The following is a 15557-nucleotide window of genomic DNA, read 5'->3' on the forward strand; positions in this document are numbered from 1 at the left end:
ATGACTCGGGGGTGAGGAGGCTGAGCTGGCACTGCTGATATCGCGAGTGGAATCCAGACACCACCCGTGGTTTAGTTAGATTCTCATGCGTGATGAGCCAGTGTTCTCAACTTGGTGACACTTAGCTGCACAACACCCATCCCATTATATTAAGCTTGATTTTGAACATTATTTGAATGTATGTATGTTGAACTTCTTTCCCGCCGTACGTAGCTAACCGGGCTAATCGGAGGTGCGGAGGAAGAACAGACTGAACACGAAAAGAGCCCTGCGAATTGCAAATGTGTTTTTACACGCTTTTATTTAACCCACTGTCTGTTGTTGTATCCTCAAATCGTGTAACTCAATTTTTACCCACTTCCCAATGTGGTATCGACTGCAAAATTAGTAAACGTATGTCATACTGATGACAATACTATATTCTATCATAAACATTTAATATTTTTAAACAATCTGTTTTATATGTTATGTTTCGGTTTGGGTCTAATTGTCCACGCTCAACTAACGTTGGCTGTAATTGACCACGGTCCCTTACGTTATGGCAAGTTTCGGGGCCACTTCCTGGAGTCTTGGGAGTTATTCCATTACTAGTACGGTACATTTCATTAAAGCGTATTTTATTTATTTATTTAAATATAACTTATTTATTGCCATTTGGCTAACGTTACGAACGTTACTCTTTCTAGAAGGATGGGGTTAAGTGGGGGGGGGGGGGGGGCTTGTCCCCCCCCCCACTTAACCCTTCGGTAAGCAATTTGAGTGCGAACCCTTACTGTTCAAAAAATTATTAAATTAGTACGTGGTGCAATGTGTAAACATTAGCACTGGGAACACAACGGCAGCCGAACGTGGTTTTTGCCACAACACTCATACGGACCTTGAAACAATTATATATGCGCAGAGTGCCCACTGGTAATCATGTGTGTGTGGTGCTTTACAGGGTATATTGTTTATTGTCTTTGTGTTTTCAATCTGAAGCAGAGCCCCTGAACTTTGTTTGCAATGACAAGTGTCAGATGTGTGGTGCAGTGAACATCCGAGCTGGGGATACAACATGGGCTGTTTCCATCCTATCCCGGTTTATACTTGGATCGTCCTCTCTTTAAAGTAGAAGCTGTCCTTTAATAAGTAATATATATAAAAAATATTTTTTTTTAAACACGCTTTAATGAAATGTACCGTGCTAGTAATGGAAGAACTACACGACTCCAGGAAGTGGCCCCGAAGCTTGCCATAACTTAAGGGACCGTGGTCATTTACAGCCAAAGTAAGTTGAGCGTGGACAATAAGACCCAAGCTGAAACATAACATATAAAAAATGTTTAAAAATGTTTTTTATGATAGAATATAGTATTGGCATCAATGTCATAAGTATACCAAGTTTGCAGTCGATACCACATTGGGAAGTGGGTAAAAATTTAGTTACTAGATTTGCGGATACGACAACAGTGAGTTAATAAAAAGTGTGTAATAAAAATAAAATGTCTTTCCGGGACATGAAAAGGCCCCGAGTGTTGTCATTTGCGCAGTAGTAATAATAATACACCACTCAGGACAATGCATATTTATACGCAGCGATCACTTCCCAATGTATCGTGAAATAAGCTTCCTCTTTTGGCGACTACTATAAATACCCACATATGATAAGCCACTTCGATGTGCTATCATGTATTTCAAGGTCGCCTCGTGGGCTTTATCTGGTAAATACAAGTTTAGATTTGAGTTGTGTTTACTGTCACGGGGTTTTTTTGTATAGTACTGTAGCTCAGAAGTGGCACTCATAGACACAGGTGTGGGCATGCCAGAGATTCATAGATGTTCGATAATTGCGTTTTCCCATACAAAAAAACATGCATTGTTGGGTCAAAGTTCCACGTTTACTGTGCAAAAAAAGTTCAGGGTAACCCGGGGTGTGTCTACGCATCTCTTACGTGCAACTGTTTGAATACGCATTACATTTGAGCGATGGCGCAGTGGTAAGCGTACACGGGTCTAGAATACAATCCCGACCACTGCTAACGTGCGTGGCGGCTGATAAGATAACTAAACCCGTTCTAAGCCCTTCGGCATCTTCACCAACCCGCACGAACCAGTGGAGTGAAGTATGATCAAAACACCTCCTCCCCCGTTGCCAACACGGCGTTGGGATGCCTTCAGACAGCAGGGTTGCTGTACATTTCGTCCGAGCACCCGGGTTAACCTCAAAAGGGGAATCCCCCGATCGACCGCGTGGCATGCCAACCGGCATGTGGTAATCTCGGTCGTCTCAACGACACCCGCTGGTGCTGTTCGGTACTGAACCCATGGCCCCTGCCAATTACTCTGGGTTCTCTTATTAAAAGTTGGGTCCCGCAACCTCTGTAGTTAAACACCCACAACTGCTTTGTCAACATCTCAGTGAGGTAGTTGAAAACAAGGGAATTAAACGGGCTTGTAATAGCACGTGGTGAAATGCATCACTACCTAGTACACATGGAGCGTTGTTGGGCTGACGTTGCATGTTTACTGGGTACAAATCAAGGGGCGGATCGCTTGAAAGTCGAGTGTCTGCTGCGAGCAACCGGTTGCGCAATGGCTTGCAACTGGTTGTCGAAAAGTTCACACGTAAGCGATTGAGTTGTAGCCAATCCAGTTGTGGAGCCGGCAACACGGGAAGTATGGAAAAGAACGCAGCTTAAATGTCATTGCGCGAAACTCACAGGTTCAATGAGTTACCGCGATGACATTTTTTACGATACATGACATTTCACGATGACTTATTACAGATGTTGTGACATCGCTGTTTGTCAACATGCTGGGTGCAGTGCCGGCCCCAGAGGGGCATGGCGTGCGGTGTAGTGACATCGCGGATACCACAATGGTGTGGGTGTAGTACCGGCCCTAGAGAGGCCCGGTGAGCGCTGAATAGCACTCGATGGCACCACGATTGACGTGCAGTTCCGAGCCTACATGACAGGGTGTGTGGATGCTGGCCAATGGATGAGGTTATGCGAGGCCATGGCACTCTGGTTTACCCGGGAGGACACGTGACCAGTTAAGTTGACAAAGGGACCCCAAGAGGGGGCTAGGGGTGGTCATGTGATTGGGACCCAGATCCTTCCCGAGGATTCTGGAAGGTGGACGTGGCCAAGGTTGGAGCCGGCCACGCCACAGAGAACATCAGCCGGGTCCCGAGAGAAACCCTTCGTCTACGTTCTCCTTTTAACGAGTCTCCAGCACGTGGACCTGGGCTGAAGCTGTTGGTCCCGGTCCGTAGTAGTTACATTGTAACTATTGTAGTTAGCCTGGTGGTCACCACCATGTTGTTATTCTGTGAAGGGGAAAGTTAACATGTGTTGGAACTGAATAATTGTGTTGCCTCTCAGTCTCCATCTGCGACTCAGTTGAACCCATTACACATACATTCGTAATAACCTTTAATTTGTTCGTCTTGTGTTTTGTACTTCAAGTATTGTACTGTTGTTCCCTCCCAGCGAGCATGAAACGTGGGCGCAAGATTGCACGTTTACTGGGGGAAGCACTTCTGGTAGATACAACACATAAATTCCATAGCCTCCAGATGTACATTCCTTTTGTACATGTGTAGTGACATAGAATGGGTCACTACGGCACGTAGCGCTGGTTACTGACAGGGGAATTGTAGGCATAACAGCTGATCTGCCAGCAGAGCAGGGTGGAGCAGCCGATCTGCCAGCAGAACATGCAATGCCATGGAATGGGTCACTAGGGTGCGTAGCACTGGTTGCTGGCAGTAAGGGGCATATGAGGATGGAGCAGTGCCGCTGGCTAAGAGGGCAGGTGATAGGCCGGGGGTAGGGGATGTGGGCCAAAGGTGACTGAGGGGACACGTGGGGTATAGCTCATAACCTTCTGGTGGGTTCCAGAAGGGGGCGTGGCCGAGGGCAGAGCCAGGCCACACCAGGGGGCATAAAAGGAAAGTCCCGAGGCTGGATCAGGGCTGTCTGTCGTTGAAATGCAACCTGTCGTGCTTCGTCCGGCGTCGTGGGCCAGGCAGCGTGCCGACTGTCCTGACCCGTTTATAGTTATCCCGTGTGTGAACAAGTGTTTAAAGTGTAGAAGAAACGTGTGTTGCCTTCTACTGTTAGTGTCTCAGAAGTGACTCACTACACATGCAGGGAATGTTTCTCAGAAACAACCTAAAACGACGACAGTGTATAATCCAGTATGTAATATGACTAAGCCACTATCAATGTCTCATGAGATTCCAGAAGCTAAGCCTGGTTGGTACTTGGATGGCAGACTGCTCGGGAATACCATGTGTTGTAGGCATGAGTTGAAAAATTACCTAGAGAGAGCGGTACAGCAGCGGATTCCTGAATTTGTCCTTGTGGATATTAGTGTTATGCCCCTTGTATGCGTGGCGATGTCTCCGGCACTCGGGTTTCCCCTCGCATGTCAAACATGCGTTAATGGTAACCAGCAGACATATCAATGATGGACTCTAAAAAAGTGTCGAGAATTGGTGAGGCATTTGCTGGGTAAAGGGACTTTAAAAAAAAATATTGATAGCGCCCTTTTGTCCTAGGAATTATCGTTATTATATATTCGTTTTAACTAAAACTGTGGCAATAAAGGAAAGAATGCACCGACTGTTTAAATAATTGTATTTAATGCACTTTGTATATGCTTTGAATTATTCGGAAGTAAATGTCTTGTACACGTTACATTTGCCAGTGCGGCCACAACCACTGGATTACGATTTCAACTTGACTGTGCCTATCGGGGTGTACCCCAGTCAGACAACACATAGCACCTGGGTCTGTCTCGTGACCTGCAAGCGAGAGTTTGACACTTCACGTAGCCTCAAGGTGCACCTCGTCTGGCACAAGTCCCGTGGTGACGTCACCACCATTTCTTGGCGAACGGCAGTTCTACTCCTGGGTTCGATTCCAAAAAAATAACGCATCAGCGGCATGCAGTATGTGAACATGACTTGGGTCTCGCCTAGGTCGAATCAGCCTTAAATTAGTACTTTTAGTTCAGTGTGCAAAATATCAGCAATTGGAAGACAAAGGTGAGTGTGGTCCTGGCAACACACCATCCACCCCTCGTGCCCTATGCCAGCTTCAACAGGCGCTCGCTAACAGCACTGAATCAGCATGTAAGACTAAATGGAAGATCTTTGAGGGCACAGTAAACATACAATTTGACTAAAGCAGCAGATTATAAGTCATGGTATATGCACACACATACATTTTGTTAATAATTAAATACATCGCAGTATTGCAACTGGTATAAAACACAGCAGTGGTATTCTCATGACCAACTCAACTTCCAGTCAATTTGCAATTCATGATTGACAACACGACGCCTCTGTCTGTCCAGTACATCCAGCAGAGCAATATCATGACGTAATAATATTAATAAGTCATGTTCTTTGCCGAGGAAAACCTCACTGTTTAAAGACTCTTTATTCAAGTGAGAAGTTTGACCAATTCTCTTAAAGAGCCTTTGGCATGTACAAAGAAACTAAGCGGACATATAGAGACATCAACCACATGAGCGAATAATGCTTAAAGATGGATACAACAATCCATTTGATGTGCAGCCATCTTCTGGCCACCTCACAGCCAAGTGGATTCAGAAAAGTTTGAGATCTCGACACGATTCATCAACCCTTGCCCTCCCCCCCCCGGCAAGCGCTGGATTGCAGACGTTTGCCAAGCCCGACTTTGTAAGACTCATTTGCATCATTCACAAGAAGATCACACGATGTTATACAAGGTGCCATAGCTGAAATCCAAATGTTACCTGTAATTAAATGAACAATGATAGGGCGAAGTAAATAATTGTCTTAACTGTGGCCATTCAGGTCCTGCAAAAAGTGCTCCAGAACGTATGTAGACTGACACTTGGTTCGATAAAATGGTTGGACTAATGATGCAATTTCAGGAACCTTTAAAGTAGTGTTACACAAAAGTTGATGAATGCTCCCGAGAAAGAATATACATAATTTTGGTGTTCAAATAACTGGCCAGGTGGCTCAGCGGTAGTGAGCAGCTCGTGAATTGGAAGATTGAGAATTCAAATCACGTTTGAGGGTCCACTCAGCCCATCATCCGTCCACAGTCAATACATGTATTATGATAAACTTCTTTTGCACCGTACGGAGCCAACCGTGCTAAGCCATAGAACATCACATTGCTGGAGGTACCAGAACTTGACCGAAAAAAGATTGTTTTTCATTTCTGAGAATAATTTCTAATTCAGTACAAATACATATTATTTATTGTAGCATCCAAACCTCGGCACTCTAAACAGATATCCAAGTGCATCCAGAGGAACACTGCGCACCACACTACTCGACTGCCTTATCAACAAAGCCAAAATTATGAAAAAAACCCATTATTGAATTGAAGTGTTCCTAGAGTTGAAGAAACACAAGAGATTCCTACTTTGAGAATAACCTTCCCACTTCTCACTTTGCCCAACTGCAAGGATCATGCGCACCACGTGTTAGTAAACAAGCCTCAAGGCACAGGGATTCTCATCACATTGCACCGTCCATGAGATATCTCAAAGTGAGCACGGCAACACATTTTCGCGCACACACATAAATGAGACCCAACCATTCCAATCCTCAGATCCCTAAACTGGCCCCAGATCCAGTCCTAGATCAATTATAAGATCATCCTCAATGTTGTCCTCAAGATCTTCTATGGACTCCTCCCTGCATACCACCCCCCCTGTCATTCTACTCTGCCCCCCCTTCATGTGTTCAACACCCCAGCAATGAAGGCTCTCTCCAAAAATCCTTTGCTCAATGAGTCGCTCCTTTTATGCTTTTGGCCATGGGCGTTGCCACACTATGAAAGTTGGGGCATGTCCTACGAGGAAACAGACCCTAGTAATTATTGGTTAGATGGCTGATACAATCAACGGACTTCTCTATTCAAACGATGGGAGGGCACTTTGCGGAGAAGTCAGATGTTCAACTTCGTTTGGTCATAAAAGGTTTGCACCAACTTCACTGCCCGACACAAAGACGTTCCTACGGGCCAATAAGCATTCTCAAAGCAGTGTGCAAATTACAGATGCCAAGCATTTGGGAATCTCGTCCTACTGTCTCCAGACTCTCCCCCCTGCTGATAGAGCCACACTGTGGACTGCTCCACCCAAGCACTTGGTTGCCATTGCCACCTTTGGTGCAGTGTCAGCCTATGAGGGGTGACAAGGCCACGGATATCCTGTGCCGCTGTTACAACCCATCCTGCTGTTCTCTGGCCAGCTGCTCCCGGGTGCGCGGACGGGCAGCTTGCCGCGCAGGTACGAGGCCGCCGCCATTATGGCACTGCGGTTCTGCCGGCAGTCGTAGAGGCCGTGGTGCTCGAAGAAGAAGCAGTCGAGGATGAGCTGGAAGCCGGGGCTACGGTCTCCGCTCTCGCTGCCGCCATGGCACGACAGGTGCAGGCTGCTTCTGGGGTCCGTGTGGTTGGGGTTTGGCGTGTGGTGCATCACCACGAGGACGGGTAGCTCACCTGCACAGCCAGGGAGACAGCGCCGAGCATAGCCAGCATCAGTATAATGAGCGGGGATGGGGGAAGAGGTGGCCACGCCTACGTTCACCAAGTCATGTCGCAGGTGACAAATGATTCGTGATCTCTTCTGCCTGGGAGTTTTATGTAAATATAGTAAGGTGTGCTAATGAAGACATGTGCAATGTTACGTATGATTGCACCAATGTTCTCGCCTGTGTAAATATAGGGGCAGCATAGGCAGTTGTTGGCATGCGTGCTGCATGATGACCGTGGCAACTCGAGTTAGATTCTCACCCATGGTCAACTCCAGTAGCGAGTAACACCTGAACCAATCCTGAGTACTCACCTACACCACCCCGCACTGACCAATGTAGTGAAATATGATCGAATGAACCCCCATAACTGAGAGGACATGGGGAGGCCTTCCTCCAGCAGTGGATTGACAAAGGGATATAAATTATTATTCTTCGGTATGTAGAACTAACAAGGAACTTCTAGATTGGGTTCAGGAGAAACGTGCAATTATAATAAATGATGGAAAGCAGAGGATCTGGATGGGACATACTGTGAGAGGGGATGGCTTGCTGAAGGATGCTCAAGGAGTAAGAAAACTGGGCAAAGGTCAAGAGGTAGAAAGGAAGGTGGTACTTTAAGAGAGGGCAGTCATGTGAGAAAACCAAGAGAAAAGTGCATGCTCTGACAGGAAGGAGCAACTCGATCCTACACTCAGGCAGATAACTCATGAGAGAAAGAGTTAAACATAGGCTACATCACAAGTGAAGTAAACATAATAAATATTATTTTAAGCTTCCTATTTGAGATTTGGACTGTGACAATAGCAAGCCCTGGTCTACTTTTGTAAATAATGCGAACGAGTCTTAAGCATACATATTACAGCAGGCAGCTGTAATAACAGCATCACTACGAAGCCAGTGCACAGTGGCTTTGTCGGCATGTCGCAGACCACTTGCCAACAATTAAAATCCAAATTCAGCTCTGATCCAAGCATGCTTTACAGGTCACGAGCACCGATTATATTCCATGGTGTACCACATGTTGCTTCCATGCTGGGACTAAGATGGGCACCCTAATCAAACCAATCCCATGGAATCTCAGACCTGGGTCCTCAGGTTACCTTCTGACATCACTCACTTTGTTCAGCTTCAGGGCCATGTTGGTGTGCCACACACGAATAGAATTAGAAAACAGATTTTAATTTACATAGTCAAACCTAATACTTGTCTACATTAAATATATGAACTTTCTTATTTTTTCAAGAAAGCTCCCATGATGGAGTGTAGAGACCCGGGCGAGCGTTTCTTGATCATTCCTGGGCCATTGAAGCCCCTTTTCCCAGCAAAAGTTAAAATAATACACAAACGATTCATGGGGATAAACGTAATCCTGAGTATCGCTTAAATTATGAATTGATTAAATTGATTAGATGTTTAAAGTTAAGTGAATTTATTTTTAAATAATGGTACGTGGGGAATATGGCCTCTAGACTATGGAAAAATCACTGCTGTGCGTGCCACGCGTGACGCGGACATGGGCGATGATGGTGATTGCATCACGTTTTGAGCTTTCAAATTCACACAAATCGATTTACCGGTGAATGGAAGCAGTAATCTACAGAGTAATTGATTATTAAAACATCAGATTATGACCAAGTGAGGCGAGCCGTAGGGAGCAAACTTGCTGCATGTACCTGGGCTGAGCTCACGGCGTGCCGGCTCCGTGTCGCTGGCAACGCGCGACACGTTCACGCAGAACACGAAAAGCGGCAGTGCAGGGGAAGCGGCGGGAAACTGCGACGCGGCGTTGGCCGGGAGGGCACAGGGTGACCGCTCAGCCGACGCGGGTTGGTACGTGGGCCTGAAATCCAAGCCTTCCGACCTGAACGGCTCGGTGAGCCAGCTCAAGAAAATCTCCGCAGCCCCAAACATCTGCCCGTAACAGCGGTAGGGGAGTGGCACTGGAAGAGGCGGCTCTGTGCACATAGGAACAAGTCGTAAAGTCGTTCATGTGCTCATATCACAATTGTCATCATTGCCATGAGCATCACCTTCATCTTCAATTTAGTTTAGAGTTATCATTCTCAAAGCAATCGCTGAACTGTCAGTTTCAAGAATATATATTTTCGTGTCTCGTTTTTACCATCAAATTGATCTGAATTATTTTCGGTTTTTATTTTTCTGAATGGAGCCGGCTGGGCCAAGTGCTGCCCACTTCTAATGTCAAGGGCACGGCTCTGGTCCATAAATAACACTGAGTAACACCGTGTACAGCAGACACTTAAAGGAAAGGAAGCAGATTCAAAAGAACATGTTATCCATTCTTTGACAACCTATTTAAACCCCCCACCCACCCCTCAATCGTTCGGGACCCCTGAGCCCAACGCCCCTTGAGGCATCATCTTGTTAATTGTATGAGATCCCCCTCAACTAACATGCGCAGTTCGTTACTCTATCAAATGTCAGCCCCTCCATCAGAAAAGGGCAGTGTAGTGAAAACAACTTTTGTACTGTACTATGCTCCAACGTACATGCATCCCGCATTCACAAACCCGCACTGAAAAAAAATTCAAGTATGGTTAAATAATCTTCAACCCGCATGGCATGGGGAGGCCCTCATCCAGCAGTGGATAAAAAAGAGGTATAATTGTACAAATAGTATTGTTTTACCAAGGTCTCTCTTTAAAAAATAGAGACTTAAATTGGTCGAAGTGGGCTCTCAGCCAACTACAAATAAAGCACATGTAGACGAGTGTCGGTGTAATAAATTATAAATCTAAAGCTTCTACCGATTCCTCGACCATCTTTAAAATATTTCTGCCCTTAAAAAGGCACCTCCTCTTTTGAAAAGTGGCGACTCCACAAGTCCATCATAGTATTGATGACCCGCATTGTATTTGAGATTTGAGTCCCAGGTGTTTGCCAACATCTTGGCCATGATTGTTTCAAATGCCTCTGCCATGTGTTTGGGAAATTCTGGATGTGCAGAATCAAGCCAACGAATAAACCGTCACTGTGACTTCTTATTCCAGTCACAACTTAAACAATTACCGTGAGCTTTGTGGAGTCTTTTCATTTGAGCGATTTCATTTCTTAAAATGTTTCTTCAAACTCTGAACCAGGCAAATTATCTTCAATTAACGACACTGGGCGTTCCACCTGAAGATGCTGACTGGAGGCAAATAATCAAGCTCACAGTCCTCATGAAGCCCTCTCACTTGTACGAGTAGAGATATCCACAAGGCAAGAGACTCGAGCTCACAGCCCTCATATAACCTGCTCACCTGATGTAGGCAGGGATGCTCTCTGCAGGCGAGCCACCTCGTTCCGCAGCTCTCTATTTTCCTTCGTGAGCAGCTCGATCACATGATGCTGACACTTCAACATGCACAGAAACTTCTCTCCGGCCACCAATGTGTCCTCTTCCTGCCAGGCAAGTGAAAATGGCACATTGTTAAAAATAAGCAAAGCCATAGACAAATTAATTGATTTTGGCCAATCCTTTGATTACCTGGTCGTCTATAGAATAAGTCTTTTATAGCAACACTACTTTTATTAACTTAATATTATTTACAGAAGATCATCTTTTTGAGAGCTATTGTTTCCCCCACACCTCAGGATAGCCAGACGGATGGACAGCGGTTATTCATTAACACTTACACCCAAAGTTGGTAAGTGTTAAAATATGAGATATAAAAACAAGCTGGTAGTAAACGAGACAAAACGAGAATCGATTCTTGAATCTAACGATGACCCCAAATCCTGGCAGTTCATTGTGGTGGGAAAATCACACCCCTAAGTATAAATGAACAAACCTGGTCATCAAATATACTTCATAATGACTGAGGTTACCCTGGCTGCGACAGGCCTGGACATTTCCTCTAAGTCTCTAACATACACTGTCAGGGTTATGGCTAAGTGCATGCGGCTGTATTAACTGTGATAATACTACACATACTCTGCTTCACAGTGAACTTTCAAGATCCCATGACATAATTGGCAAGAGTAGGTCATTATTTGCCGGTGTCATAGTCCCAATTTGTTACATTTGAAAAGTTAACCACAAGCGTAGAAGTCATCTCCCCCTCCTGCAAAAAAACATGTTCGGAGACTCAGGCTCTCTTGAGTAAACAGGCATAATAGTTATCATACTGGAGTACAGCAAAAAAAACAACACCATGAAAAACGAAATACATTTTCAAATTTATAGTAAACTGATATCGTAATAATCAGATCGTGAAATATGACATCGTTCTGTGAAAAATTATATCGCAACAACCCTACGAGCAATCCACCACTGTGTTCAATCTCATCTGTGTGGACGTGAAGAAATCAGGGCTGTGTATATGTGCCTGGCTGTCCCACGTCACCTTTTTTTAAATCTCGTTTCCACCGTCTAAATTGTATTGTCAATTCCTTCTGCAACCATACACTCGTGTTCACTCCATTCACCTGTGACACCGCAATGCTATGTATCAGTCAAGCAACACCTAATTTTACACACGCGATTGAAAGCGTATTCTGAGCTGTTAGAACGAATATTACTCTATGAATAACTTTATCTTGTATATCTAAATTAGCTCAAGCCCAGCTCTGAATGCCTCGCCTCTCCCAACCACCCCCCCCCCCCCTGTGAAAACAGATGCTGCTCCTCCGTAGAACTCACTTCTTGCTGCTATCCTTCCTCTCTTTTCTCACCTCTCATCACGCTCTGATCCCTGACATAATGTCCCCGTTCCATCTCTACCTACACCTCTTTCTGCTGCTCATCTTGAGCCGTTGCCCTCTTTGTCTGTTTTGGGACTTCCGTACCAGAATCCCTTCCCTTCTTTTTCTCATAGATTAGAATATTACATTTCAACTTAGAACGTGCACAGTATCCTCTCACTCTCATAAAGAGAGAATGACTCTGAGGCATGAGGAACCACAGACAAGCAGGAAAGTAGCTACGCGGTGAGCCGGCACTACCAACAATTGCGGTCCTCTACACAAAATATGAAGGTGTTAGCGGCCAATTATTGAGTGTTTACATGTGGGAGGAAACCGTAGCATCTACAGAGAACACATGTGCTCAGGGGAAACACTCAATCCCATACAAGACAGAACAGGCGGAGTCCACATTTGTTTTCCTCCTCGACGGCCACGAGAAGGGAGTTTCACAATCATGTTTGCGATCTACCAAAACCCTCACTGCCTCGACTGTGCTGGATTACAGGCCACGCGCATAGCCACCACTGCCCGGCTATAAAATATCCGTGACTCTACTGTCTCTCTCCGTGGTGTGCATTGGGCAGGCTCGGACTGGCCATAGGGCAGTCCGGGAAAATGTCCGGTAGTCCAGTCCATTCCGACAGTCAGTGTGCCGGTCTGTATCGGGAAATTGCAAATGTGATCAGAGTAAAAAAATATATTTCTCTAACTAAAATAATGCATTACCTCTAATATGTACGCTTCATTGCTTATTTACGCTCTTAGTTGGCATTACGTCCCATATTCGGCAGCCCCAAAGATTATTCCTCACTGGCCCATTCGTTTTTCGGACCCAGCCCAAATGGGTCAAAGAGATCGCACTTAATTTGGACGGGTGTGTTTAGATATGCCTGGGCCGATTTTTTTGTCCCAGTCGATCACTGACTACGGGATAAAAGGTTTCTTCTCTTCTACTCCTTGCATTCATCGCTACAACATGAAACGTTCTTTCCCACCCACGGCACGGACACGAGGTGGTCACAGTGAAAGCAGAAGCAAGCCCACATCTCACGGCGTCACTCCACCACCAAGCAGCAAGCTCAGCACACACAACAACCGCCGTTCGCCGCTAAGTGTTGGTGACGTCACCACGGCACTTGTGCCAGGCTAGGTACACTTTGAGGCCACGTGAAGTGTCGAAGGCTCGCTGGCAGGAGGTCACGGGGCAGACCCAGGTGCCACGGGTCGACTGAGATGACTGACAGATTCACCAACTGTACTCCCCACACAGCCACTGCTGTAATGTTACACTTCTCGCTGAGCAGAAACCGCCAGTCGAACTATAGGATCGACATCTTCAATAGAGGAGTCCTTGTCTATACTGTAACGTCTGTCAGTTCACCGGTATTGATTCAAGCAAGCCTGACTTATGCTGCTGCTGATGAGACGGACTGTCCAAACCGGTCCGGAGTTTTGCTTGTGCTGATGGGCTTTTGTAATGATTTATTTTTGATGACTGATATTTGAAGGAGACAAAACGTATTTAATGTTATTTATATTTTTCACAATTATTTAGTAAAATGTCCTTCATTCACATCTAACCAACAGCTCGCAGCTTGGCTGGTTGGGAAGTTTCTCAACTCTCGGCGTGATTCACCAACCCTCGCCTCCAAAGGCGACTGGTGTCAAGGGCTCCCCATTCTTGCATGCGGCAAATTGTTCAGAAGCTAAATGGCAATATCGAGGCATGCTAGCTACGGGAGTGCTTCAGGAGGAGCGCAGACTCGTGGTTTAATTACACGGCCCATAGTTCGGGTTGCATGGCCACAACCGCCTTACCGTGGCCTGTCCGTCTTTATTTTCCCCATTTATAATATAATTAGCATGTTTGGCTACGTACGGCGCGAAAGAAGTTTTTAAATATGTAATTACGGAATGCTTTGATGGTGTCTGCTTTCCCAGTCGCCCTTGAAAAGCGCTTCTCGGCTCAATGGGGCATTTTGCTCGGGAAATAAACTTCCGATTTCGACGTTCTGCTGCGTTTGAGGGTTAACCCCCCGACAGTGTCTTCAAGAGGGGGGTGGGGGACGTCAAAGCCAGCGCCGTTGTGGGTTTTGAATTCGGTGTTTATTCCGGAATAACCCATACACCATGGGGGGAATAGGGGCGTCCCGTGCCAGATGCGCGAACCGACGACGGAACCCGGCGAACGACCCATGCCTCGAACCCAGCAAAATCGCCCGCTGGCGAAGAGCCCTCCGGACAGCCCAAAAACCTCTGATGACCGACGACCATCCCCGTGTCTTCTCCCTCTCACCACCCCCTTGCGGGTCCGCCTCGCTCACCTTCAGCTGCAGCAGCAGCCGCTGCAGCTCGGGGTTCTCGCCCGACGCCGCCATCCGCGTTGCGTGCGCGGCGACTCTTCCGGGGTGGCGACTCGTCCGGGAATGGGGCGGGTGCCTGCAACTGGCCCACGGCCACAACGTCGACTTCCGCGTGACTTCTGGCTGCGAGTTAAAGCGCACCGAGCCTGGCCACGAACCCCGGCGACAAGCGCGGGTTCGGATCCCACTCGCGTTCCAACGCCGGTGACGATTATCTGAACCAGTCCCGGCGCATCCCCATCGGTGGGTGTGTTAAAAGTAAAAACATCGCAAGATCGAGAGACACAGCGGGCTGGGACCTGGTTACTGACCGCCCCCGTCCCCTCGTGTGCCGTGCCGGCCTTCATACGCGCTGCAAGGGCATCTGTACACGTGTGAGTCGATGGGCGCGGTGTCACAGTGTGTCCCTCTCTCTCTGTGTACTAGCAAATGAATCAGTTCTCTCGCCATGCCCCCTCGTTGCGAGAGAACGGAGTCCCCGGGGCGATCAACGCAATGCAACCAAATGGGGCAGGGAGCGATTGCCACAAAAACACGAACCCTCCCCCCCAGGGTCGATTCTCACGAGAATTGTTGCAACGATTCACAAGGAATCGAAGTCGAGTGTGATGCAAATCGCTAACGTTTGCGTTATGAATTCAATGCAAGTGTAGTTTAACACGTAGGGGCTTTCGCGACCAATATCAATCATCCATAATGCAGGTTTCTTTTTAAAATAAATATGTCGTTGAACCCGCCACCACCTGACAGCCAATGAGTAAGGGGCCGTCCATAAAGACGTCACGTGATTTTGGACGATTTTTTACCCCCCCCCCCTATCGTCACAGGGGCCGTCCATAAATGACGTCACGCGATTTTGGACGATTTTTGACCCCCCCCCCCCATCGTCACACGGCGACCACAAAAAGTCGCCCCCCCCCTCAAATATGACGTCACAAAGCTCTGCCCCCACAAAAAACATGCTTCAAATC

General features: G+C 46.7%; 1 protein-coding gene across 1 annotated transcript; it reads right to left on the minus strand.

The window, feature by feature from the left end:
• Positions 1-4611: 4611 nt before the first annotated feature.
• Positions 4612-15120, minus strand: LOC144736944 (uncharacterized). The gene is made up of 4 exons (XM_078619647.1): positions 14548-15120; positions 10798-10939; positions 9208-9489; positions 4612-7499 (listed from the first exon to the last, which is right to left on the minus strand). Exons 1-4 carry the CDS (start codon positions 14599-14601, stop codon positions 7180-7182), a joined length of 798 nt encoding a protein of 265 aa, XP_078475773.1. The 5' UTR covers positions 14602-15120; the 3' UTR covers positions 4612-7179.
• Between the last annotated feature and the right edge of the window lie 437 nt (positions 15121-15557).

This window comes from Lampetra planeri, chromosome 3, assembly GCF_965212315.1.
Source record: "Lampetra planeri chromosome 3, kcLamPlan1.2.h2, whole genome shotgun sequence".
NCBI classification, from domain to species: domain Eukaryota; kingdom Metazoa; phylum Chordata; class Hyperoartia; order Petromyzontiformes; family Petromyzontidae; genus Lampetra; species Lampetra planeri.